At 39.3% G+C, this 25,660-nt stretch overlaps 3 protein-coding genes across 4 annotated transcripts in view; 1 reads left to right on the top strand and 2 right to left on the bottom strand.

Annotated features, from left to right (window-relative positions):
* The first annotated feature begins 1,369 nt into the window (after positions 1–1,369).
* LOC121960702 (somatomedin-B and thrombospondin type-1 domain-containing protein) lies at positions 1,370–7,700 on the top strand. Its single transcript, XM_042510530.1, has 5 exons — positions 1,370–1,589; positions 4,138–4,332; positions 4,463–4,541; positions 5,589–5,765; positions 7,243–7,700. The coding sequence occupies exons 1-5, from the start codon at positions 1,370–1,372 to the stop codon at positions 7,358–7,360; spliced, it is 789 nt and encodes a 262-aa protein (XP_042366464.1). The 3' UTR covers positions 7,361–7,700.
* A 633-nt stretch (positions 7,701–8,333) lies between these two features.
* On the bottom strand, positions 8,334–16,342 carry terf1 (telomeric repeat binding factor (NIMA-interacting) 1). The gene is made up of 10 exons (XM_042510529.1): positions 16,127–16,342; positions 14,476–14,571; positions 13,372–13,499; positions 13,084–13,170; positions 12,836–12,985; positions 9,992–10,104; positions 9,868–9,894; positions 9,621–9,718; positions 9,391–9,461; positions 8,334–8,632 (listed from the first exon to the last, which is right to left on the bottom strand). Exons 1-10 carry the CDS (start codon positions 16,308–16,310, stop codon positions 8,471–8,473), a joined length of 1,116 nt encoding a protein of 371 aa, XP_042366463.1. The 5' UTR covers positions 16,311–16,342; the 3' UTR covers positions 8,334–8,470.
* A 6,046-nt stretch (positions 16,343–22,388) lies between these two features.
* kcnb2b (potassium voltage-gated channel subfamily B member 2b) overlaps positions 22,389–25,660 on the bottom strand; it is a 94,386-nt gene continuing 91,114 nt past the window's right edge. For both annotated transcript variants that reach the window (XM_042510585.1, XM_042510584.1), the window contains exon 3: positions 22,389–24,356. In XM_042510585.1, coding sequence (XP_042366519.1) covers positions 22,389–24,356 — 1,968 coding nt within the window. The remainder of the gene's footprint in view (positions 24,357–25,660) is intronic.

Below are 25,660 nucleotides of genomic sequence, written 5' to 3'. Positions count from 1 at the left end.
AATGAACATCATGCTGTATTGAAGAAAACTTAAAACTAGCGACTGAGACCATAAAGTCATTAGGAAAATGTTTACAGTGATAATGTGTCAAGTGAAAAGTAGAGAAACCACAGGATTTCTTTATGCAACGAGTGGAGTCACCCCCTGCTGGCCATTAGAAAGAATGCAGGTTTAAGGCGATTTTGCATGAACTGCACTTTTCAGACCCGGAAATAACCCCTCGATATTAGCATAAAGACTAGAAATGGGGAAGAGGCAAGTCTTGCTCTGTCTCAAGGTAAAAAAAAATAATTCCCAACAAAAACGTCTAAAGCTAATGAACATGTTATTTGATAAATATGTATGAAAAATGAAGTGTAAAACAACGGATTATAGTTTTACGGGGGTCATATGGTGGATAGTTTCTTATCCAGGTGCAGTCAAAGCAACAACACACTGAAGTTGGAAGAATTACCTCCCTAACTGGGAAACAGGACCATCCAAGGAGCATGTGAATGCAGCACTAGTCTACAGATATCAGAGGTACTAAACTTGTGGCAAGACAACAAATAAGCCTGTTTCCCAAAGTGTAAACAGCTTAATAAAACAGCAGATTACTCCATTACCTTGTCAAATAAGGTTGTAAAGTATAACAAAGATGTCTTGGGATTTCTGGTGGATTACAGTAACCTGAAAGAGAATAAGAAAAAGAGAGAGGTGAGAATCAAAGGCTGGCTTTACAACACTCAGCGGGCCCCCTGGCACAATTGTCTGGAGACCTGCCAACTACTCACATTCCTCTCTTTCTTTTGGGACTCGGAGGTCTGGGGTGGCAGAAAGTGGTTGAGCGAGACTGGCATCAGGGTCACGGTAAATCTACTAGGAGAAGGCAAGAAAGAAAAACAGTAAACAACAATAACAGGTGACAAAGCAGGGAGAAGAGAGAGAGAACATAAGCAGGAGGCAGCTCACCCCTCCCTTGCCCTCATTGTCTCCTCCCGTGTGCGATCGTCTGGAGGGAGGTGCTCAGCTGGGAGAGAGAAACCAGCTCTGAGGGAGACGAGGACACACAATATGAGAGGCATGGCAGTGTGATCAGAGTTGGAGTGAGTCATTTTGTGCTATAGGTTGCTCTACAGACCTGTTTCTGGAGGGAAACAGAGGGGCTGGACACAGGAGACGGACACAGGAATTCCAGGTCACAAGGGCTCCTGTGGCAGAGCACAGCCTGGGCTGGGCTGGTATTCCAACCTCGTCCTCTCACGGTCATGAGCGTGACAGACGTAGAGTAGAATCAGGGAGAAACAATTAAGAAATTGGAGTGGTGAGCTTCATATTGGTGCAACTAAGAGGCTGGTACTTCACTCCAGGGGTCTGGACTGACCCCCTCATGATGGGATCCTCTGTGGAGTTTGCCTGTTTGCTTCTGGTGGTTTCCACTCTGGAAAACTTGGTGTCTGCGGGTTGTTCGGGAAAATGCTGCCGGGGCCGAGACCTGAGCTGTCAAACAACTGACTGGAGGATGGACCGAGTGTATGGGACATGCTACTGCGACGAGGGTTGCGTCAGGACCAAGGACTGCTGCTTCGACTACTTGACAGAGTGCCCAGGTGAGGGATGAAAGTGGTGGACAAACTACACAGCTGTCTTACTTGACTCAAAGTATAGATACTCCTGGTCAAATATTACTCCAAAACAAGTGAAAGATGCTGGGTCAAGTTATTACTTAAGTTAGAGTACTGTAATACTTGCTTTAAAAAAAACCCACAAGTATTCAAAGTACTTTTTTTAAAAAATCAAACAAACAAAATATCACAATACGCTTTTATAGCTTTACAACTGTTCAACAGCAACTCGGATAGATAGAAAAATCTTACTAAAAATGGCAAAAGTTCATAAAAAATAACTTGTAGAATAATTTTGGGGGAACATCCACACAATTTTTAAGTCCAAGTGTGAACTTGTGTTGCCAGTGCAGGCACTTTGTTGTGGGTTTATGGAATGTTGCATTTCAGAAAAGGAAATAAATGAAAAATGAATGAATGACTTAAAAGCAAATGTAACAAATAACTAGAGCCTTCATAGGAATGAAGTGCAGTAAAAAATACAGTATTTATCTTTCAAACGTAATTGTCAAAGTAATACGTTTCCAAAACAATTCTACTCCAATAAAGTACAGATAATACAAAAATGTCATGCACACACCTTGACTATAGGCTCCCAGTGGGAGATAACCTGTTGCATGAGATAACCTGAACTCTTGCTGAAGAGCGATTATCAGATAAAAGATAAAGATAGCTGAAGAGGAAAGATTATTTTCAGTGCTTTGGTTGCTTATCGCATACTGTTTCTGATGACAGAGTTGCAGAGGAGGATATGCTCCAAATGCACCCAAAGCATGTGAAACTGTTTGCACACATTCATCTCCACCTTCTAACTTGTGCAATGCACAAAAAAAATGTCAACGTTTGTGCCTTGGCTGCTGCATCACAAAATGCAATGATTTGTTCACCAAATAACCCACACGGCTCTGGGTCTAACCTCATTTCAGCGGACTGGCCCACATAATGGAATTAGTACAAATATTTGAAGAATGTGATTCTGTCAATCAGTTGTAGCAATTACAGTTCCAGTCAAACAAGTCGAGCGTACCTAATATGTGTGATAGGCCGGTAGTGACTAAATCTGCATGCTTGATCATCGAGCACAGAGAGCAACTGAAAAGAAAAATCACAGGACCTGGAGATTGAGTGGGTTGCTCACTTGGCATGCTCTGAAACCATTTGTAGTCGAGCAGGAAACACTAATGCTACAAGTCACAATCAATGCTTCATTGATCTTTAGTTATTTCCTGGATATTTAGCTCAATTACACTGATGTACAGGAAAATTGTAATTATGCAGTCTGCAAGAGCGCTGCAGGATTTTACTGTTGCTGTGACTCAGGTGTCACCTCTGCACACACAGGCAACTTAAAGGTTGCATATTGTAAAAAGCCCGATTTCTATGTCTTATTTGATAAAAAGCAGATTTTAAATGCATACTGTGAAAGTATCAAAATGCTCGATCAACACACAAATGCACGGAGTCTGTATTCAGAAACTGTGCCTTTAAAACGAGCTGTCACGATTACTGTCAATCTGTGATGTCACAACTATAGGCTACTATATAGACTGAATCACAATATTTATTTACAGTAACTTCCAGGTAGAAAATCATTGCGTTTTGTTCATAAAATTAAACGGCACTGAGCAGACGCTGCGTCATTTGTTTAGTTTTAAGCCACCTAAAAAAGGCAAGTTCAGTGTAAACTATATTTAGAATATTTTCAAAGCCACCAGCCTCTAGAGCTCTGATTCTCTGCCCGAATCCAAGTGGGCCTAACCCGACCCACCGGGCTGTAATTAACCGTAGAAAAGAGGGGGAAAGAGAGAGCACGCAATTGGGAAGGACGTTTAATGGGGAAAAAAAGAAAGGGGGGCTGCAAGGCGACTTGGGCAATATTTGCTTCTGCCTCCTTAGCAGTGGGAGAGATGTACCTAACATGCAGAGGAGAGTGGATGGAAGGAGAAGCGGTGCCAGGAAAAATGCCAGCTCTTAGCTTGTGATACATGTTTTAATATAAAAAATGTTTTAATTTTATAATATACAAAATGTAATATAATATAGGCCTATTTTACAATACAATTTGTTTTTTTTTACATCAGGTTTCTGTTGTCGGTCGGGCTCAGATCAGTCTATATAGCCATAAATTGATTTTTTTTTAATGTGGCTAAAATAAGTTTAATAGCAGCCGCTGCTGCTATTAGTGTGATTTGCTCTATAAACCCTTTCAAACTTGACATAAACATTTAAATGGGAATTTCCTTGTTGGAATGTTTTATATGTCAAAAGTGTTTCAGAAAGAGGGTGAATAGAGGTATATTCAGGCAGATATTATGTGAAACATAATGTGTGTTTTTGAACATTAAAGCATATAAACATGTTCTGATAGACACCCAAAATACAAGTATAAATCTGAATATGAGCATAAAATGGGACCTTTAAGGAATCGGTGTAAGGTCCAGCATCTGTGAGTTTCAAAGTAGTTTGATTGTTTGCTACTGCAGAGGATATCCTGTAATAAGCTTTCTCCAACAATATGGGTACCAACATGCAGCCCGGGACTGTGCTGTGAGCAACTGGAGCTTTTGGAGTGGCTGTGCCAAGCCCTGCCAACCCTCAGTGCGAGTCCGTGTGCGTCACGTAGAGCAGCAGCCCAGTAACAGTGGAGAGCCCTGTCCCAGCCTTGAGCAAAGGAGCGGCTGCAGGGAGTACAGAGACCACCAGGGCGCCCACTGTGGACTCAACTCTGGTACACAAATGCATGATCAATTACTGCTTACTGCTTGTATTTGACTTTTTATGCATTTTTTCCTTAATTTTGCACCCTGATTGGGCTATAACTGAACTTAATAGAATATTAAATTGGTGTCTCCTATAAGGTCCCGCTTACATCACCAGCATGGAGTTTGGCAAAGGAAGGCCAAAACATGACCACTATGGAAACCCCCTGAACCCTGGGTAGGTTTCACATCATTATCATTTGAAGTCACCCTAAGCACACCGAAACTGCATACGACCTCAGGTATCTTTCAATTCGAGAGTTGAAAAGTTCATGAACGCTGCCAGAAGTTAACCCCATTTTTGCATTATGCTGTGTAACCCAATCCACTCTGAAAAAAAGATAACAGCCCAACATTTTCTCCATGAGCGTGAGCCACCAGCAGCTGTTTGCTCACCTGGATGTCTGTCTACAAACCTTTAAATATAGACAATGTTGAGAGACTGCCCACAACCCTTTGAAATGTAATACACAGACTATAATAAGGACTGTCACATGAAAAGCTCATACACAAAAGGTCTAGATGTCAGGATTTCCTATTTAACCAGAAAAAGCCTCTTGAGATTGAAAAATCTTTGTTTTTTAAAGAGTGCCCTGGCAGAGACAGTCAGCAACATAAGTTACAAACAAAGAACAAAAAATACAAAATCAAACTATACAACTCCAAAAAAAACAATAAAATACACACAAAGAATAGAAAATAAAGTTACTACAGGGAAGGACTAAAAAGTCTTGTGAACCATAAAAACGAGAAATATTAAAACGTCACCTGAGATACACCCTGTCATTGACATGTAGAAGCTAAAATACAGAAGTCCCGCAACTGCTGTGAATTGGCCAAGAGGGACCAATGAGTGCAGCTTTAAGTCTTTCTGCAGAATGCCAATGAAAAAGTCTGCATAGTTATTTAGAGACACCCAACCTGAGTAAAACAGGATACACTGATGAGTGAGGGGCATGCAGTTAGTAATCTCAGAGTCCAGTGCATACAAACACTGGGTGAGTTACTGTGTGCAGCTTACGGGTTTCCCATTGACTGAATTATTGCTGTGCCCATTTTATAAGGGGCCTGTCCAGACTGCATTGACTGGTGAAGCAAATTGTCCCTGTGCCAGTCACTAACTTGGTGTTGATGTCCTCCTATCATGTACATTTTACTTTATTCATTAGTCCTGATATCCCAGGAATGACTGTGACCCTCGTGACCGTGCTCCCACTCCTCTCAGGTTCTGTGTGGAGTTCAAACTGGAGTTCCGGACGCCCCACTGTACAGTGCAGAACCGGCCACACACACACTGGATGCGCTACATTACAGAGGGCTTTAAAGTGTGTGTGGCGTGCGAACCTCCTGCAATGCGAAACAATAGCGGCAGCTGCCAAGGAGACGGTCAGGAATCAGACAAGTATGAAGCTATGAACCTTTATATGTGTGGTCTGTCAGGTTTACACAAACCTGGATTACTGATTTGATAGAACAGCATTTTACGTTTCATTTTTTCTACTAATTTTGCCATTATATTGATTCCATTTTTTTTTTTTTTAACCTGAACCCTTTTTCCCTTGTGTCTGTGTCCAAGTCACTAATGTAGACAAAAAGCTTTAAAATTGGTCCAGTATCGAGTAAGAGCACTGCGAAACAGGCTGCTAATCCCCATGGGCAGCTGTGCTCCGTCAGTTCACGTCCACTAAAGGTGGTTGTTTTTGCCACTGATCTGATCATCTGAAGTGTTTGATAACACAATGGAGAGGACGTACAAAGCAATGAAATGTTTGTTACTGTGACCAAGTCTCGCTCAACGCAAAGTTTCATTCTGAAATCTCACGAGAGGTAATTTGTTGCAGGAAAAACAAAAATGGAAACATTAGTGAGAGCTAGAGAGGAGTTAGTGCAGGGGTCCTACAGCTTAAGGCTACCCAGATGTTAATGTAAGATAAAATGTGACTGTTTTTCTCCAGTGAAAAAGTTAGATTATCTATGTTAACTGATGGAAAAACAACCCTTTTTAGTGAAAACATGAAGGACAATGAACATATGTATCATCTATTATCTATTTGGTTTACCAAAAGAAATGGGAAATTTCTGGCCTGTTTTCTGTACAATTTTGCATTTATCAATGTGCATGTGAGATTCCACCACTTAAGAAAATTAATTTATCAATTTTATAACAACTACAACAAGAAAAGGTGCTGAGATTTTACAAAGCAATATCAGAAAAAAATCCTACTTCACAAATCTGAGCATTTTTTTAGACTTTTGAAATATTAATTTAAATCAATATAATACCATAAAGGTTTTATTTTTAGATAAATAAACTCAATGTTCTTTAAGACCTTTTAAGGATTTGCAGAAACCCTGTAGCGTTATCTAAAAGATTTTTAATGTCATTACTGAATATTTAACTAATTTCTATAATGTGAAAAGTCTGTGAGATTTCAAAACGATACTTCTCCTTGAGTAAGACTTTGTTAAAAACAGGCAGCATAAGTGAAAGGAAAAATATTTCTTTCTTCTGTAGAGTCTTTTCCATCATGTTGTCAGACACTTCTAATAATAACCTGAGCCTGTCAGCGGCAAAAACAAACACTTTTAATGGATGAGGTGCACAATTGTCTGCAGAGATTACATTGCAGGCTGTTTTGCCACTGAAGCTGGAGCAGTCTCTCTCAAAACTGGACCAATTTCAAAAGTAGTGTCTCTATTAGTCACGTCGACACAAAAACATCGAAAAATAGGGTCTTGGTTAAAAAAATATACATACGTTTCCTTTTAACATTTAGAATCAAGTGATAAAATCTCAACTTTTGTACTACTGTGAATGTCAGTAAAACTATGCATGTGGTGTGAACTACCATAAACACGGGGCTGTGACTGTGTTGCAGAGAAGCTCTGCTCCACTGGCAGGCGGTGGGGAACCATCAGTGCAGCGGGACATGGAAGAAGATCCAGAAAACCCAGCAGTGCAACTGTCCGCCACAACACAGCTTCATCTTCATCTGATCCAAACAAAGCACCACAGAACATCCTGTTTCTACAATAACATTTCAAAGCTCCCCTCTTCAGAAAGACTGAAGTATCCGCTCAGATGCCTCAATACTGCACGCTTTCAACACTAAGGAAAGACTAAAGACTTGATGTTGGTGAAATTTAATTTTGTCTCTAATAAATATGCAACACACTGATATAAAAGCATGTGGAAATCACCATGTACATTCCCATTGTTTTGCGTAACTTTGAAGCACACTACGTAAAGACACAGTTGTAACTTTCACAGTATTTCACCTTTTTTTAGGACACATTACATACGTATCAAAATTGATTTTACATATTTTAATGTAACAAGCCACTGTTGTATTTGTTTTTTAAACAATTTTCTGTAAAAAAAAAAAGTGTACCTTAAAATTTTAAAATGATTTTACATTTGTGAGCTGACTGTTATTTTTAAATTAAAAAAGGAGAAGAAATATTCCCCATCAGAAAGGCAACACAAACAAAACCCCGTTCATTGTTCTGTGTTGAGTGCCCTCTGGTGGTGAATTTTCTTAAATGCAAACAGAGCAGCAGCAAAGCACAACACAACACAACGAACCACTACGAACAGTTCAGCCAATGGCCCAGACAAAAGGGCTTAAATGGGTGAGGTGGCAAATACCAAGTTTAATTCTGATTTAACTGCTACACTATACAAGTAAGAGGGGCACACTTACAGATTTTGCGAACTATCAAATGTACTCTATTATAGAAACGACAAGCAACAAACGAATAACACAAAGATTATGGCCTTTATGTATGTATATTTTGTAAACAATTTTACAACTGTTTTTTTTTCTTATCAATGCGAAGAGACTGTATGCACTGATAGTTTCATGGGAAACCTCACTTGTCAAGCCCCTTGAGGGTTTTCTAGGTTTCCCATGCATGTCTCCTTTTATTGTAATGTATATCTATGTATATATATAAAAAAATATGCGCTAAATAAATCAAATCAAATCAAATCAAATCAAAGAAACATCTTCTGCAATTAAGCCATTAGCTGACAAGGGTCAATTCAATATTGCTACTTACAGATAAAGTGCTGCAGTGTACAAATTAGAGAGGCGCGCTCCCTCTTCACTCTACTTCATGTGCCCTCATGAGAACTCTCCAGCGGTCTTTGAGCATGGTGCCAGTGCGCCCTTCAAAGTCATAATCCATTAAAATGCGAGACCATTTCCCCTGGCCATGATGTTTAACTCCATCCTTGAGGTATTTGTCCAGTTGGGATGTCCATTTCTAAATAAATAAATAAATAAATAAATAAGGAATTTAAATTTCTGGAATACCACCCAAACAAAAGGTAGCATTTCACTGATGGTTTATTTATTCATTTGATTTGAGATTAAAGCTACAGTTGTTAGCTTTAATTAATCAACTGTTTTGTCATATTTTCTGGAAGTGTCTCCACAAAAGGGTTGGAGCAGTATGAGATTTGAGATATAACAGTTTCAGAAAATATTGCTATTTGATGGTACCACAGAATTATTATGAGCTACAATGACCCTTAAAAGAGGAACAAAAACAAAAACTGCATTACTATAATTGAAACATTACATCATTTTAAACGGCTCAAATAAAGGTGAGAATAATAGTCCAGTTGTATTTTCTTCCCCCAAAACTGTAGATAAATAAATGTACATAAAATCATGTTCCTCCTCTCTCAAGGTGCTTCTAATGAAAATTGCAAGAATCCACCATAAATAAACAAAACAAGAAAACAGGGAAGGTCATGACCTGGCCGCCATGTTAAAAATAGTCAAACCAACATCAAGCACCACCAACTGGCAGAGTAAACGTAATCATTTTGCAGGACTTTTTGAAGCACTTCGAGGAGGAGGGACATTATTTTTTCACAGACTGTCTGTCTCATTTAAAGTAATACTGTGTGGATGGAGTCAGTTTCTGCAAATTTGACAAAAAATTATTTTTCAAATTCAAGTTACCAACTATAGCTTTCATCATCTGGACTTTGAATGAGGTGCGGGTTGGCTTACCTGAGGTGGTTTTCTTGTTTTTTGGATTTTCGAGGCGTCCATTGACGTCCCAGCTGTCATCTGAGTTATCTCTGATGGTGAAAGGTGACATTAAATTCTCTCTTTAATTTGTGTTTGCCCTCAGAAATGTTACAATGTTACATTTTATAGGAAACTATTGTTACACTGATAAAAGCAAAAACACATTTAGTTTTTCACAGAAATATGAAAGCCATAGAAATAAAACTTACCATGCCTGGAGAGTCTTCGGACAGAGATGACAGGCTTCTTGCATGAATCATTTTGCCATACATCTGTAATTTTAGTTGACAGTAGTTTCCGCTTTGTTCTGTGGAAGTGTAACACAGTGAACATGTTTTTGTTTTTGCACAGCTTGCTGCAATTCTACTTTTACCCAGACGGTACTGAACAGACATTTCAAGACACTTCTACTTCTACTAGTGTGCAGACTTTATTTGTTCTTTCACTTCTACTAACCTTAAATGCAGAGAGTTGTTCTTTTTCCTGTGACAACATAAATGTAAAGTATATTGTGAAGCAGAAAGGAGAAATGGATTGAATATATTTAACTTAACTATGTGTGTTAAAGGTTATTTCCTACTTTCTCTCCTCTGGTGATTTGTTGTCTCCCTCTGACAGAGAGCTTTCCTCCTGCGTCACCACGTCCTCCAAACCTTCAATGTTCTGTGACGACTGCACCACCTTTGTGGCTTCCTGATAAATGAAGAGGCAGACAGACTAACATAAATTATGTTCCCAAATATTACCTTTTCATACGCTTCCAAAACAATTAACTTTCAGGCTTAAGTATTGCTATAATGTGATAGCAAAACTAATGAGGCCTGTCATTAAAACACCCTTCCAAGTTTAACCTTGCTCAGCGGCCTCTATGTAAATCATTCTTGAAACTTTCATGAATAAGCGGCTGTGTTGGACCCTGAGGAGGACTCTGCTGTATGTAGCCGTTTGCCCTTCCAACTAATTTTGATGACAAATTGTCAATTAGCTATGACTGATAATGTCACATCAGCACCTTCAGTTGGTCAAAGCGCCATTACTCAGAAGACTGAGAGCACAGCTGAGCAGGTCTGCACACAAGATCAAGAGAATTTATTGACCGCTGTTTGTTAAACCTCGCTGTTAGCTGGAGCGAAACACTGGACCCCCGATGCATCAGCCAATTAAATCACATAACCAAAACCGTATTCCCCTTATACTTGTTTGTATCAAAAGACAGATGTTATATGTTCAAAGAAATTTAGTTATGCAGGTGTGAATTTTTAAAGCATCACATGAATCACCACTCAAACTATATTTTTCATTTGTAATCAAGGAGGGGACTAATCCTCTTGGTTGATGTCTGAGGGAATGATTTATTGCACAGCTATTCTCATTTATTATTTTCAGCCATACCATGTTGATCCTTAAGGCGTGATACACCATGCCAAGAACTTGCGACTACGAAAGCCCCTGCTGTGTCGCCTCACATGCTGTATCCCGGCCAAAAAGTTGCACAGGAACACACCAAACCGACTGCAAACCAGCATGCACATTCTGTGCCTACGTGAGGGGATACCTCTCCACGCAATCAGATGGCAGTTGTCTTTATAGTCATTCACAAACGGAAACCAGAAGGACGTCATGACGCTATTTAGCCAGTTAGCACATTGACAACACAACCAAATATTGATAGAACAAAACATATTTACTGTGCACCAGCGAACAACAACACAAACCATCAGGAAACGTTTCTGTTAAGAGCTCAATGGTTAAAGAAAAACAATCTAACCTCATATAACCATTTTGTTTCAACCTCATTCCCTCTCAACTTTGGCTCTTTGTTTACGTCCCCCTTCCATTTCTCTTCTCGCTTCTTGAGCTGAACGGCCAATCAGAGTGATTTCGATTATCGACGGGTTCCACGACTGCCACCGCTTCAACAGGCTGAATCAGCAGAAAAAAAGCCAACTGAAGTCGACAACAGCCAACATGGGAATACAGCCGAATGTCGGCTTGCTGTGTCATAGTTTATAGCTTCACACTGGCATTAGTCATGCAGGGCCAGCCGTACATAAATGTTTACTCTCATCATGAGCAGACGAATAATTCTTATACTGAGAAAAACAATTTTCCAAATAACAGTCTAAAGCCTTGTTGAGACCAAAGATTCATTAGAAGAGTTCAGACTTGATCTACTAGCAGTGTGCTGGGTTCTGAATACCTGCCAGTTCACACCAGTGCGACTGGACGGTAGTGTTTTCATCTGCATGGCAAAAACTCTGCAATTCTGTTCTAACTTCCAGCTTTTCAGGTACAAGTAAGGGCTGTTTGGTGAGTATATGCGAATAACATATACATACATAAAGCAAGCAACCCACTGTCCGACTCCAACATGTTAACAGCCGCACGAGTGTGAGCGATATAACATCAGCAGGGACAGAGTCTGTTGACAGAGAATGCCACATCACGGGAACACGCTGTCTGCTGACAGTTTTCAACTGACGTGACCAGCTGACTGCACAACAAGCTTATTGGCCGTTGATGTTCTTAAACCAGCCGCTGGCGACTTGACATGCTGAGTTGCAGGTGACACCATCAGCCAGCTTGAGCTGAGCTGAGATGGGCCACTTCAAACTGCTGCAATTTTTCCACGCAATGTTCTGAAATAGCTTTGTCTTTGTTGTGAATGTTTGGTCTTTAGACTTGTATTTTGCCTTTCTGAAGAAATTTTCAAAAGATCAAACTAAATCTACCAAACCAAAATGTATGTATGTTGAAACACATTAAATCAAAGTAATACTCACACACACGCTTAAAATGTATCTACTGTGACACTGTTAAGCTCCTGTTAGAGGGGGATTGGGTCTACTGTCAAACTTATTTCTGCATTTTATGAACTGGGCTAAACTTGGAAGGGTTGACCTGGTGTCACACTGACACAGGCTGTTATTAAGGCTGGGTAATATAAAGATATTATATCATTTTGAGATATCAGACTATATGTTATCTTAGATATTAGATATTGTTACACATATTTTTTTTCTTCTTGATTTTAAAGGGTGCATTACAGTGTAGTAATGCACTTTTCTAAACTTAGCAGACAGTCAACTTATTTTAATATCTTTACCCACTTTGTCATTAAATGTACAATACTAATGACTATTGATCAAAAATGGAATTGTGTTCATATTTTTTTCAAAGTACCATTAGTTATTCATACAAGATTGTCATATCAAAGGGGAGATTTGGTTAAAAAAAAAAAAGGTGAAAAGTTAAATTCTGTCTCACAGTTCTAGCATGAATTAAGTGCTTCTGAGGAGATTTAAAAATATTGATTCATATATTGTGTATCAAGATATAGCTTATGCAACATTGCAATATAATTTTCAGCCCATATTGCCCGGCCCTAGCTGTGATCTCCAACACATTGGCTCAGGTCCTGTACCTTGAGGAGGAAGTCAGAGGGATTCTTCTCCAAGTAAGCATCCAGGTAAGACTGCACTGAATCCAGCAGACGACTGAAGCTGAAGCTCATGAGGAACGGGTGGTACGTGTCTCTCTGTGTCACTACAGTCGACAGCTTAACCCTCAAGTTCTGTTGAATAATGTAAGTCGTTAAGCATTTAAATCAATATTATTTTGGTACTGACCCCGAGCTTTTAAAAAGCAAAGAGAACTAACGCAGGTACATACTTGTGGGAATTCATGGTTATTCTCAAACCACTTGAGGGCAGCGGAGGCAGAAGATCTTTGACCTTTCTCCAAGCACACAGCCACAGACTGGAAAGAGGGCAAATGCGTCATCAAAATTAGGACAAAGCATCATCAGGACTTTAATACTGCTTATTCCTTGAACTGATACACAATAGGATTCTCAAAAATTACTTTTAAATCTTTCAATCACAGTGGGACACATTTAGAGCAAAGTCTGGACATTCTCCGATCTTGTGTACATACATGCATAATAGTTTGAGTAATTACCTGGACGAGCAAAAGAATGGTGATGCTTTTGAACAAACTTGTGTCTGCGACAGTGTGCTCTAGGTCTGACCATATTTTAGAAGCAGACATCAGAGGCGTCACATGGTCATCCTCTTCAAAAAAGACATCTGGAGAAAAACAGCGTATCACATGTTTTTATGAGTGTGTTAACATTTTTATGTTTCAGTTTACGCAGCGTAAAGAAACAGAGGATACATTTTAAAGCCATGAATTTCTAGTTAGGGCTGCACAATATACGGCTTTAGATTGTCATTGCGATTCCAACTTGTGCAAATATACACTTCAACACTGAATTCATTTTTTTGATGTAGTTGAAACAGAATATTAGAAAAAAATGGCCTTCTCAATGTTACACTCCCTTTTTATTGGCGACTTTTGTGTTCATCTCAATGTTCAATTTGTTGAAAAAAAAAAGAAAAAAAATCATTTCTTTTTTTAACTTAACAAGCAATTTATTGTATTTTAGCAATATGCCTAAATCAACAGAAAGGCAGATATGAGAACACTTTAATATCTTCATATCTTTAATATGTTTGTCTCAAGTTGCTGACGCGATATTCAGCGTTACTGCATATTTCCTCGTATCATGCAACCCTTCTTCCTGTTACTTTTCTGATATTACAGGTGTTATACTAAACTGTGCTATCAAAGCAATAACTCAATTTCTCTAATACCTATGCCATTTTACATGAGCTTTAATGTCAGCAGAGATCAGTTTTAACTGATGAAAAAATCCTCAGGCTGTAAACACACAGTAAACACACGCTCTATCAGTATTTTGGGGGCATGTCCAAGACAGGATCATTTAACACAGGCCAGTTAAGTATGTGTATCATATATGCTTTTGCATGAATGACAAAAATGACAAATGGCTTCATAATCACAGGCTGTTGGTGCTGAGAAGCAGTGGCAGGTCATAACAGTTTCTAATGTCTAATCTGTGCTGCAGTTGACACAATAGGTTCTGACCTCCCTGCAGTACTTCAACTCAAAGACACCCAGAAAGTATTACTGCGCAGAGACAATGTGTAGAAAGATGTCTGAGAGGGAGGCATTATTCAGCTTCTGACTGCAATTACTTACCCAGTTGTTTTCCATGCATGACTCTTGCAAGGAAGGCACAGATGATAGTTTTCTCATCATGGAGTTTTACTTTCAGAGATGAACTCTTAGAAATGGCTAAAAAAGAAGCAAAGATACACAAAATCACAAAAGAGTGGTGGCCACACTAGGTGTTAAAAAACTTTACAAAGATATGAATTTGGTTTATCTGTTTTCTAAATATCTAAAGTATCTAAATTCTAATACAGGTACTGGGGTCAAACATGATAACTTGTTAATTATTTATATTTAAATAATTAATGGAGTTATGGTTTTGCTGGAGGAAATCAACATTTCCTACAGGTTATTGTTGCCCCTCAGGTCAGTTTAAGAGGAGCACCAAGACTTCTTTCATGGACTTGCACTTTAAAATAGTAAAATTTACATGTAGTTGTTACTTGTAACACAGTTTTTTGCACTGCTTCTTTTCAAACACTTCATATTGTACATTATTTCAGGGAAACAGCTTTGATCCATACTTTTTTTTAGCTTACAGTTAACTGCATTTCATTTGAATATTATTTGGATTTCTTTGAGGTCATTGACAAACCTTTCAAATTCCACATTAAAAATATTTAAGCTAACAATTCATAAACTGATGGACGAATAATTGCTTTAAGACACACACACACACACACACACACACACACACACACACGAAACCATCAACATTTACAGGCATATATACACACATACCACATATATCAATAAGCAAATACACTATAATGCAAACATCTTAGGCCACCTTAAAAACTTTGTTATTTTATTATGGTTATAATGATTAAACATATGTATTTCTCAATAGTCTCAATAATCTTACTAAAACATACAGGCAACATGTACACAGCATTAAAAAAAAACTAATATTTCAGATTAAAACAACTTGAACAGGCTAAAGTTTTAAGTATTTTTTGTGACCTCCCTCTCCACTTAGCATGTCTTGAACTCTCTTGGGCAGACAACATGAGTTTTTCATTACTAATCGTCTGGTGTATTTACTCAATACTGATTATTTTGGTTGTACGATTCCATGTTTCACACTAAATGTTGACTTTATCCTGAAAAAGCTGTTTTGTTCTCATTTGTTTATTGTGTGTGTTTTAATGCAGTACATGTTCTCAGTATTATGTATTCTTTGAATCTTAATAAAGATAGCGATATATGTATATATATATACACACACACATAATTTTGCTAAAACAACAAATCAATGGTGGCCTAAGACTTTGACAATACTGCACATTACACTTTACTTCATTCAGCTATCTATTTACTTTTGCTTACTTTAAACGTCATTACGTAAAACCTATTAAAACTACAGATAATAGTGCAAAAATAACTACACTGAAACAGTAAAAACGTACATGAACTACAACAACAAATATTAACAAATAGACCTATTGAAAATATCTATGTGGTCTGGTTAGGTTAGTAAGCTAACGCTACATTTCACGAGGTTTTGCCAGTTTGTGCGAAATATTCAAAGAAGCTAACTCGAGTTAACGAATTTTAAAATCTTTTATCGCTAACGTTACCCGATACCACAAAACTTGACAAAATTATGGATACTTTATAAAGTAGTGAACTTTAGCTAACTACTGAGTAAATGCGTCGTTATCTTTGAATAACTCACCCTCGAAAGCTGAGACCGTTTCATCAAATTCATCCAGCTTGCCCTCCTTGAAACGCCGACACAAGCTTACAAACAGAAAGTCCAACATCCACCCTCTGGCAACAGTGGTTACATGGGAAAAACTGACGCTTCCATCGGTATTACTCGCAGCTGAAGCACTTAAGTTATTATTTTCGGGCTCCATGTTTCTTTGTTTTTTTTCGGTTTTGGTTTTGAAACATTTCTCGTTGTTCACGGGAAGTTGTTTGATTTCCGCGCGCGCTCTTTTCCGTGCCAGTTTGGCGTCCCTTGAAAGCCCGCAGCGTCCCCTGGCGTCCAGGAGGAGTAACTACACAAACAGCTTATATACAGATGAGTAGCCTATCGCATAACCTAACACATACGATTTTTAAATCATTGTTAAATACCCTCTGTACTTCAAATCTGGCAGGTTTGAAAAGCACATATTTTTTAATCTCTAAAATGACACAGTTTTTCATAGGAAAAAAAAAAGACTGTAAAAGTAGAAATCATTGAAAAAATTCAAATATTGACATTTCATCAACATCACTTCATTCCAGTCTATGTATCATTTACATAGGAAAGAATCATGCATAGCTAAGGGACGGTCATGCATTTACAGGAAACTGAAACATAGTTATAGCATTGGAAGTGTCAAGATTGAAAAAAAGAAAAAAGAAAAGTAAGTAGCACCCACCCCTTCATCTGATAAACAACAAATATTCCCTAAGGAATCCAAATTAAAAATGTCCCTGGTTTGCAGTGTTTAAACCTGTAAAGATTTAAGAAATCCTCACACAAAAGAAGAAAGAAATGTCATGACATTTCAGATGGTACCTTGCATTGTTGTCTTTATAGGGTGCATATTACAGCTAATACAAGATTTGAGTATTAAAAAAAAACAAAACAAAACAAAAAAAAACACGCAAACATCCTCATCCACCTATTACGTATCGACACTTGTTTAGTAATGGATACTGTAATTATAATCCTGTGTGGCACAATGGATGTAACAGATACTGTCATTCTAGCTCCATGTGATACAATCATTACAAAGAGAATAGGCCAGTACATTAGTATAATGCACAACATCTTTATTTTCTTTTAGAGCTTCTGGTTTTGCTGTTCATGTTCAGTATTTGTTTGGCAGCAGTACACAAGAGAAATATGGAGATTAATGAATTGCATCTAATAGAATGGAATACATTTTTTCTACAGTGATAAATCATTTATTAGCCAGTCCGGCCAGTTGCTGAGTTGTCTGCATTTTTGGATATGAAAAACAACTATGCAATATCTATATCTGTATCATATTGTGTAATGACCCTTATTAAGTATTAAAAAAGCATCCAGAAAATGCAGATGTGGCCTATTTAAACAACACCTCATTTGTAGAGTAGAGAACACCAGACACACAAACATGAGTTATATACACATTTATTTGTTATTCTGCATATGCTAATAGACGTAATGGGGAACAATGCTCTACAGAAATGTTGACATACATGTACCATAACAAAGTGTTCTGTGGTCACATAATTGTTTAGACTACTACATGCATACAAAGATGTTGCTTTGTACAGAAAACAGTCTGTAGCTCAGAATGTGTCTAATGATAATGTTCTCCAAAAGCCCAACAGAAAAAAAAAATCATAAACTGTAAGAGGCAGAATACACAGAGACATAAGAAGAAACAATGTTGCATTTTTAGGGAGCAAGGTTCGGTAAGCACGCATGAGTGACACAGACAATACCCATTCTCTCAGAGAAAATAAAGACACAACCTTTCCACTCTGTACGGTATCACACATGATAATGCCATTGTGAGACAGTAAGACAGAGCACAGTCCTTTTGCTGTCAGCTCACAGAATTAATTTCAGTATCCACACAAACATCATCCCAAGGGAATATAGCTGATCAATCCGAAAATCCCTTGTTTCTCTACCCTACCTGTCAAAATGAAGGATTACTCGAGGCTAACACGGAGACATGATCACTACAAACAAGGGATGAAGGTAAAATTGAACATACAGGTACAGAAAGAAAATAGCTTTAACAGGAAGGTTATCATCGAACCTTCGTTCATAAAGAAAAAAACCCAAACAACAACAGCTGACCTACTTTGGAGAGTACCAAAGAACCTGTTTCCAATGAGGGATCATTCACTTCAAAGATAATTCCATGAGCTCTCATGTGGATCTCTGATTACAGAGTTAAATCATGTTGGTCTGGGCATACAGTATGTACACAGACAAAAGGAAATATGGACCACAACTGATGTGATGGAACCATTTCGGAGGACTGCAGTTTATCTCCCCTTTTAACTCTCAAAGCCTTCCCTAATCCTGGCCTTCCTTTCACCCATTGATCGCTGTGCCTGAGGGCATGCCATGGGGTTAGAGCTTCTGAAGCTGTAGGGATTGGAGCACTCAGTGGTGTCAGCATGGGAAATAATCAGATGTATCAGTTCAGTGACAGTAGGGATCTCTTCCTGCCTGACTGCGGTCAGTTACGCCTGGGTCACACTGTAGACATGAGCAGCACTTGCTGAACTGCGGTGGCCTGCAAGATTGTGGTGTTCACAGAGACAGTGTTGTTGCTGCAGCGCTGCTGCAGAGCTTCCTGCTGCTATAACTACTGTATTTCCGAGGTAAAAGCCAGCTCATTTATGGAGCCTTGCAAGCCACTGCACTGTCAACAACACAGTCATGCAAATATTTCACATTAAAATGCTTTGTTTGTCGACATCTGATGGGATCCTGTCGAAAAAGAAACACTGTTAAAGGGCTTTTATTTTGGAGAAACAAAAGTTTGAGTAAAATGGATATAATTGTATTTCTTTGTGTCTGTGACAGATATATATACATTGAGACAGCACTGAGAGGTGGTATAATGCCAATATGATTATCAAAACCAATTTCACTGTTTACTTTGCATGAAAAATTGGGGAGCCTTCTATTCTCTTGAACAGAGATACTCATCTCTTAGGCTAAATCTGGCCGGAAACAGGGTGCTAGGAAGCCAATTGACCATTTTGCAATTCACAAAGAAAATGAATCGATTCACACTGGGTTTGACTGCAAATAAGGTGACAGACTGCATTTGCTTTTTACTTTTGTGACCTTGGGTGGGGGGGGGGGGGCTGTGCGTGTCTTTTTTCTTTTCTTTTTCGGGTTCTCCAGCTTCCTCACACAGTCCAAGGACATGCAGGTTGATTGCTGACTCTGAATTGGCTTTTGGTGTGAATTTGAATGTCTTTATGTGTCAGCCCTGCGATAATCTGGCAACCCCTCCAGGGTGTACGCGTCTTTTTGCCTAATGTAAGCTGGGATGGCTCGAGCCCCTCTGTGACCCTTAAGAGGTTTTTAACTGGCCCCTGGCCTCCTGTCATTTTGCAGAAGTAGCCCCTGGGCAAGGCAAGTAGAGTATCTTTGCTCTAGATGTTCCACACCTGAGCAGTGCTGCTCACGCGGGCATTGTGGCTATTCTGACCTTTTAACATGGGTGGTGATAAAAAAAAAACAAAAAAAAACGAGATTCCGCAACGCACATGTGCTGCTCACAAAGACAGTGTGTCCCAGGCGTTAGACACTCTCCTTCTGCCCATATTCAACTCAAACAAGTTAAACAATTCAAACTTCTGTCCTTTTGTTTGTGCTCCTTCCTGCCTCACTGAAGACTGATGGGGGTGGATACTGAATGGCGGTACACAGATTACCCAGGAGGAGGGAGAAATATTGCCGCTCCTTATTCCAGGAGCCAAGACATCAATGTGGATTTGACAACATCACCTTTTCAAAAAAGTACAGAAGTTAACTAGTTGACATTAGCTGTGAAAGAAAAAACAGAGAATCTATCCAATCAGAACATCAGAGAGTTATAGAAAACCTGAGAACTCAATAACATTACTTGTATCTATTACATAAAGACCTGATTTCTCCTATAAAATTAGATTTTTCTGTACAGTGCTATATGAACAAAGCAAAATGACTTGCTACCTTCTCATAAACAGCATTGTTATGAAAAGGCACGCATCATTTCAACCACCATATGGCAGGAAATTGTGGTCGTGCTCCATTTTGGTTTAGAAAAAATAGAATCATTCTCAACGTTAATTCACAAAAAACATAAAATCCTTTGTGTGTGGCCATTGAAATTAGATTATTTTAATATCTTCCACATACATTTGTTAGATTATGTAAATCTAACAGTAATATAAAAGGCCCAAAGTGGTCAATTTGGATCCCTATTCCCACAGATAATCAAATTTGAGGTCCACTGATATCTGGCATAGACAGCATGATGCCAGCCATATAATACGAAAAAGTAAAAGTCAAATTCTCTTTGCATTGTTTGTGAGATTCTGGTAGTTGTAATACTGTTTTGCCTCATATTAAAGATATAACATTTGAAAAATACAAGTAATTTCTGCCTGTACACTTACAAATCCCATAGACAGAAAATAAAGTGCCACAATTCTTGGCCTGCATAGATTGCAGTATGCGGTATTGCACAATCCACACCTCTCTGTGAGAACAAAAAACATGATAATATCAGGAAACAGAAAGAAAAAAACAATAAAACAAACTTTGATTTCACCCACATACTTCATGTCAGTACCATTCTGGTTTGTGTGGCTTTCACAAACACTACTGTAGTACACTCATCCCAAGTGTCATGCTGAAATGATAAACAAATATTCCAGCAAAAAAATTGGAATCAAAGGCAACATACAACAGATATTTTCAGTCAGTGTAAAACAGAAGCGAGAAAGAAGACAAGAGAGAAAAGAACTCCTTTGGGTTTAAGTTTGACTGAAAATAGTTTTGTTCACAATAAAACACAATAAATTACAGTCCAAGACACTACGGATATACAAAAAAAAAGATGCCTTAAACTTATCAGCAGGATGGGATAAACTCGCAGTAGTATAATGACATCAGGGCGCTGAGAAGAGGATAATGAACACAATGCAGGTAAACAAACCATTAGGAAAACAAAAATATAACTACTGTCAAAATACATGTTATTACCGTATATGTCACTATGCAGCTGAGATAGATGAAAGCTTGTCAGTGTGCTTGATTTGGTCCATTGATATCAGAAGGAATATTGTCATATTTTGTGGTAATCTATCCATTATGAATTGCCAAAATAGATAAAGCTTATACGTGTATTAATGACCAGATCTACTGTGCTGAATACATAACTCTGTTTTATCTCACTTACCTACTGTAGAATTTTTCCTACAACCAATCTATACCTACTTATTTCATATTTTATTATTAAAACTACTTTTAGATGTATATATCCGATGTTGGAGATTAAATAAGATTAATTTCTGTGATTCAGATGGAATCAAAAGGCATGAACAAGGAATAAAATATGTTAAACCTTGTAACTTCTGAAACCATGTGATAAATATTTTCAGTAGCGGTAGTTACTGATAGTTCCTGTCCTTACTGGTTACATTTGGCAACTACAGGTGTATGCGTTATTAGGGAGAATTAAGGTGTCCTTCCTGTCCGCTGTCTTTAAATCAAAGACTGAATATCGGATGCTCAACTGAAAGTTCAACAGTCGTTATGAAAACCAAAAGCAACAATGTCAACATTACAGTTTCGTACACCATTTTTCACACGAAAAAACATTACAGGGTCGTCATGGGAACACTTTGCATTTCCACAAAAGGTAATGATATGTTTTTTTTTATAGGTCGCTACGATGCAACACCCCGTCTGAGGGCTTTCAGTTCAACCCCCCCCACCCCACCCCACCCCTCCCTTTTCACATTACAAATGTTTGTACCTTCAGTGACAGTTTCCCGATGCCATCCTGTGCATTGTCATTGCCTTAGATGTCCTAGTATTTACAGTGGAGCGCTTTCAGCAAACTAAGCACCGTAAAATATCTGTCTGTTTTAAATGCATGCTTTTTACAGATCAGTCCCTCTGTGCATTTCCTTCTTTTGCTAGAAAAAGGAGACTGTCACTATGTACATTGGGAGGACCGAAATGTCTACATAAGTCAATGAAATTCTGCTGCTATTTGTGAGCCTCCTCTTCGATCCCACTGTTTGCCCCAGAGTCGTTCTCAAATCTGCATGGAGCGCTACAGTTTCTTTTTCAGCAATACACAACAACACAAGTAAAAGGGACTTGTCATGCCATGCAAAAATATCGTTTGTCTTTTCCTCCAGCTCTCCCACACACCAGGCTGAGGTCGCAGTGGGTCTGTTGTCCCTCAGAGCTTCTCCTACAGTCACATGCTGGTTTCACAGGTCGGAGAGAGGCTGCCGTCCCCGGGTATCAGGTGGATATCTGATGTAAACATGTGGTTCTCTACTTTGTGTCCACTTTGGTTGCTGTCAGCCTTGACCTCCTCACCTGCCCCGACCACACCTTGGGTACAATTTTGTGCTGCTGTCTTGGGTGACAAAGGTGCAGCACCCGCCACTTCCATCAGATGCTTCTCCTCGTGGTTCTCTGTGGCTGGATCTTCATCGCCGGGTGGGGTGTCTACAACAAGCCTCTTTGGGGACAGTGGCGAGGTCTCCTCCTCTGTGACTGGAAGCAGCTTCTCTGTGCTGGGGATGAGCGGTGATGTCTCTCCCTCCGGGGACTCGTCCTCCAGGATGCTGGAGCTGATGTCTCCAGGAGAGGTAGTGCTGGGTGGTGTTAGCGGGCCTTCAGCTGAGGTCTTGGTGAAGTTGACCTGCAACCCCTTTATTTTAAGAGGGTTGTTACCCATGGGGGGGCTCTGGACATTATCCACAGCACTGTTAAAGCTCTCCCCTTCCTCTATGTGCAGCTCTGATCCATCACCTGGGTTGTAGGACTCATAGAGGCCGTCTTTGAGTTTGATGCCAGGAGAGTTGTCGTCCATGGCCCTTAGTTGGCTGAGATCCAGAGGGGGTGGTGCTCTGAGGTGTCTGATTTTACAGGGCCCTTCCTCTTCTTTATCTGAACCTTGTTCTCTTAAGTCTGCCGAGCAGCTCGCAAAGTTATCTGGTGAGGAAGGTTGGACCTCTTTCATCTCCAGCTCTACCTCCTCTTTTAGTGTAAAATCAGGGCTGTGGCTTTTCTTCGGAGAGACGGGGGCAGTCATGGTTGTGCTCAGAGTGCTCATGGAGCTCGTAGTGTTGAGGTTAGTGAAAGACTGTGACTTGGTCATCTGGTTGTACATCTCCTCCAGTTTCTGTGCATTAAGGTGTTGCGGGGTCCTGTTTGTCCGCTGGGGACTTCCAGTGGTAGTGATGGTGATACGGTGAGGGGAGCTCTGTGGCTCGAGGTTTCTTTTATCTGGAGATTTCAGGTTTGTCTCTGAGGAGGCGTGCCTGGAGCTGCCCCAGCGGCTCGGTGACAGGTGGTTGTCCAGAGAAGTTTTGTTGTCTCCTTTCTCCACCACTACATCCATCAGTTCCATACTGCGGGCAAAGGCATCTTTTAGGTTCATTGACACAATGCTGCCATTCCTCTTGGCTCTCTCCAGTGCCTCCCTCCTCTTGATGGCCTTCTCCTGCCTCTTCTGCTCTTTGTAGAACTCAGAGAAGTTGTTGACAATAATGGGGATGGGCAGGGCGATTACCAGCACTCCTGCAATACAGCAGAGCCCACCCACAATTTTTCCAAGTAAAGTCTGTGGGTAAATGTCACCGTAGCCCACTGTTGTCATCGTAATGGTTGCCCACCAGAATGAGGCAGGGATACTTGTGAATTTGGTGGCATCTTCATCTTTTTCAGCAAAGAACACCAGGCTGGAAAATATCATGATGCCCATGGCAAGAAATAAAATAAGCAGCCCCAGTTCATTGTAGCTCCTTCTCAAAGTAAACCCTAGAGACTGGAGCCCTGTGGAGTGCCTGGCCAACTTCAGGATCCTCAATATTCTCATGATCCTGAATATCTGCACTACACGGCGCACATTTTGGAACTGCAGGACGCTCTTGTTGGATTCAGTTAGGAAAATGGTGACATAGTAGGGCAGGATGGCCAGCAAGTCAATGACATTCAGTGGGCCTTTAAAGAACTTCCACTTATTAGGAGAGGAGAGGAAGCGAAGGAGGTACTCCATGGTGAACCAGGCTATACACACAGCCTCTACGTGGGCGAGCTGGGGGTTGTCGTTGGCGTTGCCAAACTCGTCTGTGACCTGAAGCTCTGGTAAGGTGTTGAGAGACAGAGCTATGGTGGAGAGGACGATGAACAGGATCGAGATGATGGCTAAAATCTGTAAAGAGAGCACAGAGAGGAAACAAAAAGGTTAGCAGAATCGAAGAAAGTCATGCATGTTCAAGAGTAAACTTTTATTATAATTATTAATACACTGAAAACCGTGATAAATGTTCAGAATTTATATAAATACAAAAGCATCAGCCAAAAAATGCTGACTCAAGATAGAAATCTCAGTCAATCTATCACTTTGTTTCTCCTTATTAGCATGTTATGGCTAGTTGTTTATGGCAGATATGATATATCATATGAATAATAATAGATGTCTGATTTAAGTTCAGAAAACGAGGCATAAATGAATGGTGAAAGGTGTGAAGTATAATCTAATGAAGGGTCCATCTTTGCAAAAAAGCCCCTATGGGAGTGTTCATGAATGAAAATGAGCCCTCTTATGCATATTAGAAATGTCACAGTATTGTTTATAAGGACAAAAAAAGGTAACATGGTAATCTAAAATGACAAAAGAATGAATGCAATGTTGCAGGAGAGATTATGAAATGAGGAAAAAATTTAAATAAGGGGAAATAACTAGGCCAGAAATCTATTTTGGAAGGAGAGTAGTGTGTGTGTGTGTGTGTGTGTGTGTGTGTGTGTGTGTGTGTGTGTGTGTGTGTGTGTGTGAAGCCATCTACAATAGATAAAAGGATGAAAGGATTTTGGCTCCACCTGTCGGCAAAAGTTTCAAATTCCCTCTGTGTGTCTCAGAATATAATTTATTTCTTTCAGTGATAAAAGAAAACTAACTGCAAACAGGCTTTTGGAAAAGTTCAGTTTGTTCTTGTGAAATTTGCAATGCTTTTATAGGGTTCCCTGTGCCGTCTGCTCAGTAAAGGGATGGGTAAGAACATCCTGCATAATCCTGTAAGGTCAGAGCAGCATGAGGCTGCGTTTCAACTGCAGCTCTTTACTTTGGCCAGAATTTATTGACCTTAATAGATTAAATCTGACCTTGGATGTTCTGACTGAGTTTTTGACTTACTTAAATTTGTCATTTTTAAGTTGCAACAAATTCACAAAATTATGTAAATATTACTACATTTTAAGTTTATATAACAATTAGATAAAAAAAAGTAAACATAAATTAGGATTAATAGTTATATTAACTTATCGTTTTCAAGGCAATTGGTTTCCTAGATTTTTTTTTTTTTAAAGTAATGTCAACTTGACATATTTTACAGTGTAATATATGTGAAATGTTGACTGTGACATCATGTTATGAGTACGTGTGCCTTGTTGTTGCAGAGTGAGACATGCTCTCTCATCCTTGGACTCTTTGCTTCTATAGTACCACTCCATGTTTTA

Source organism: Plectropomus leopardus, chromosome 21 (assembly GCF_008729295.1).
Source record: "Plectropomus leopardus isolate mb chromosome 21, YSFRI_Pleo_2.0, whole genome shotgun sequence".
Lineage (NCBI taxonomy): Eukaryota > Metazoa > Chordata > Actinopteri > Perciformes > Serranidae > Plectropomus > Plectropomus leopardus.
This window is presented reverse-complemented; position numbering and strand designations above follow the sequence as displayed.

Coding starts and splice junctions, on each gene's coding strand:
- terf1 (XM_042510529.1), bottom strand. CDS start 16,310: ATGGAGCCCGAAAATAATAACTTAAGTGCTTCAGCTGCGAGTAATACC. Junction 9,719..9,867: donor AACAACTCTCTGCATTTAAG/GTTAGTAGAAGT, acceptor ACACTTCCACAG/AACAAAGCGGAAACTACTGT. Junction 8,633..9,390: donor AAACAAGAAAACCACCTCAG/GTAAGCCAACCC, acceptor TTATTTATTTAG/AAATGGACATCCCAACTGGA.
- LOC121960702 (XM_042510530.1), top strand. CDS start 1,370: ATGATGGGATCCTCTGTGGAGTTTGCCTGTTTGCTTCTGGTGGTTTCC. Junction 4,333..4,462: donor CCACTGTGGACTCAACTCTG/GTACACAAATGC, acceptor GTCTCCTATAAG/GTCCCGCTTACATCACCAGC. Junction 4,542..5,588: donor GGAAACCCCCTGAACCCTGG/GTAGGTTTCACA, acceptor CACTCCTCTCAG/GTTCTGTGTGGAGTTCAAAC.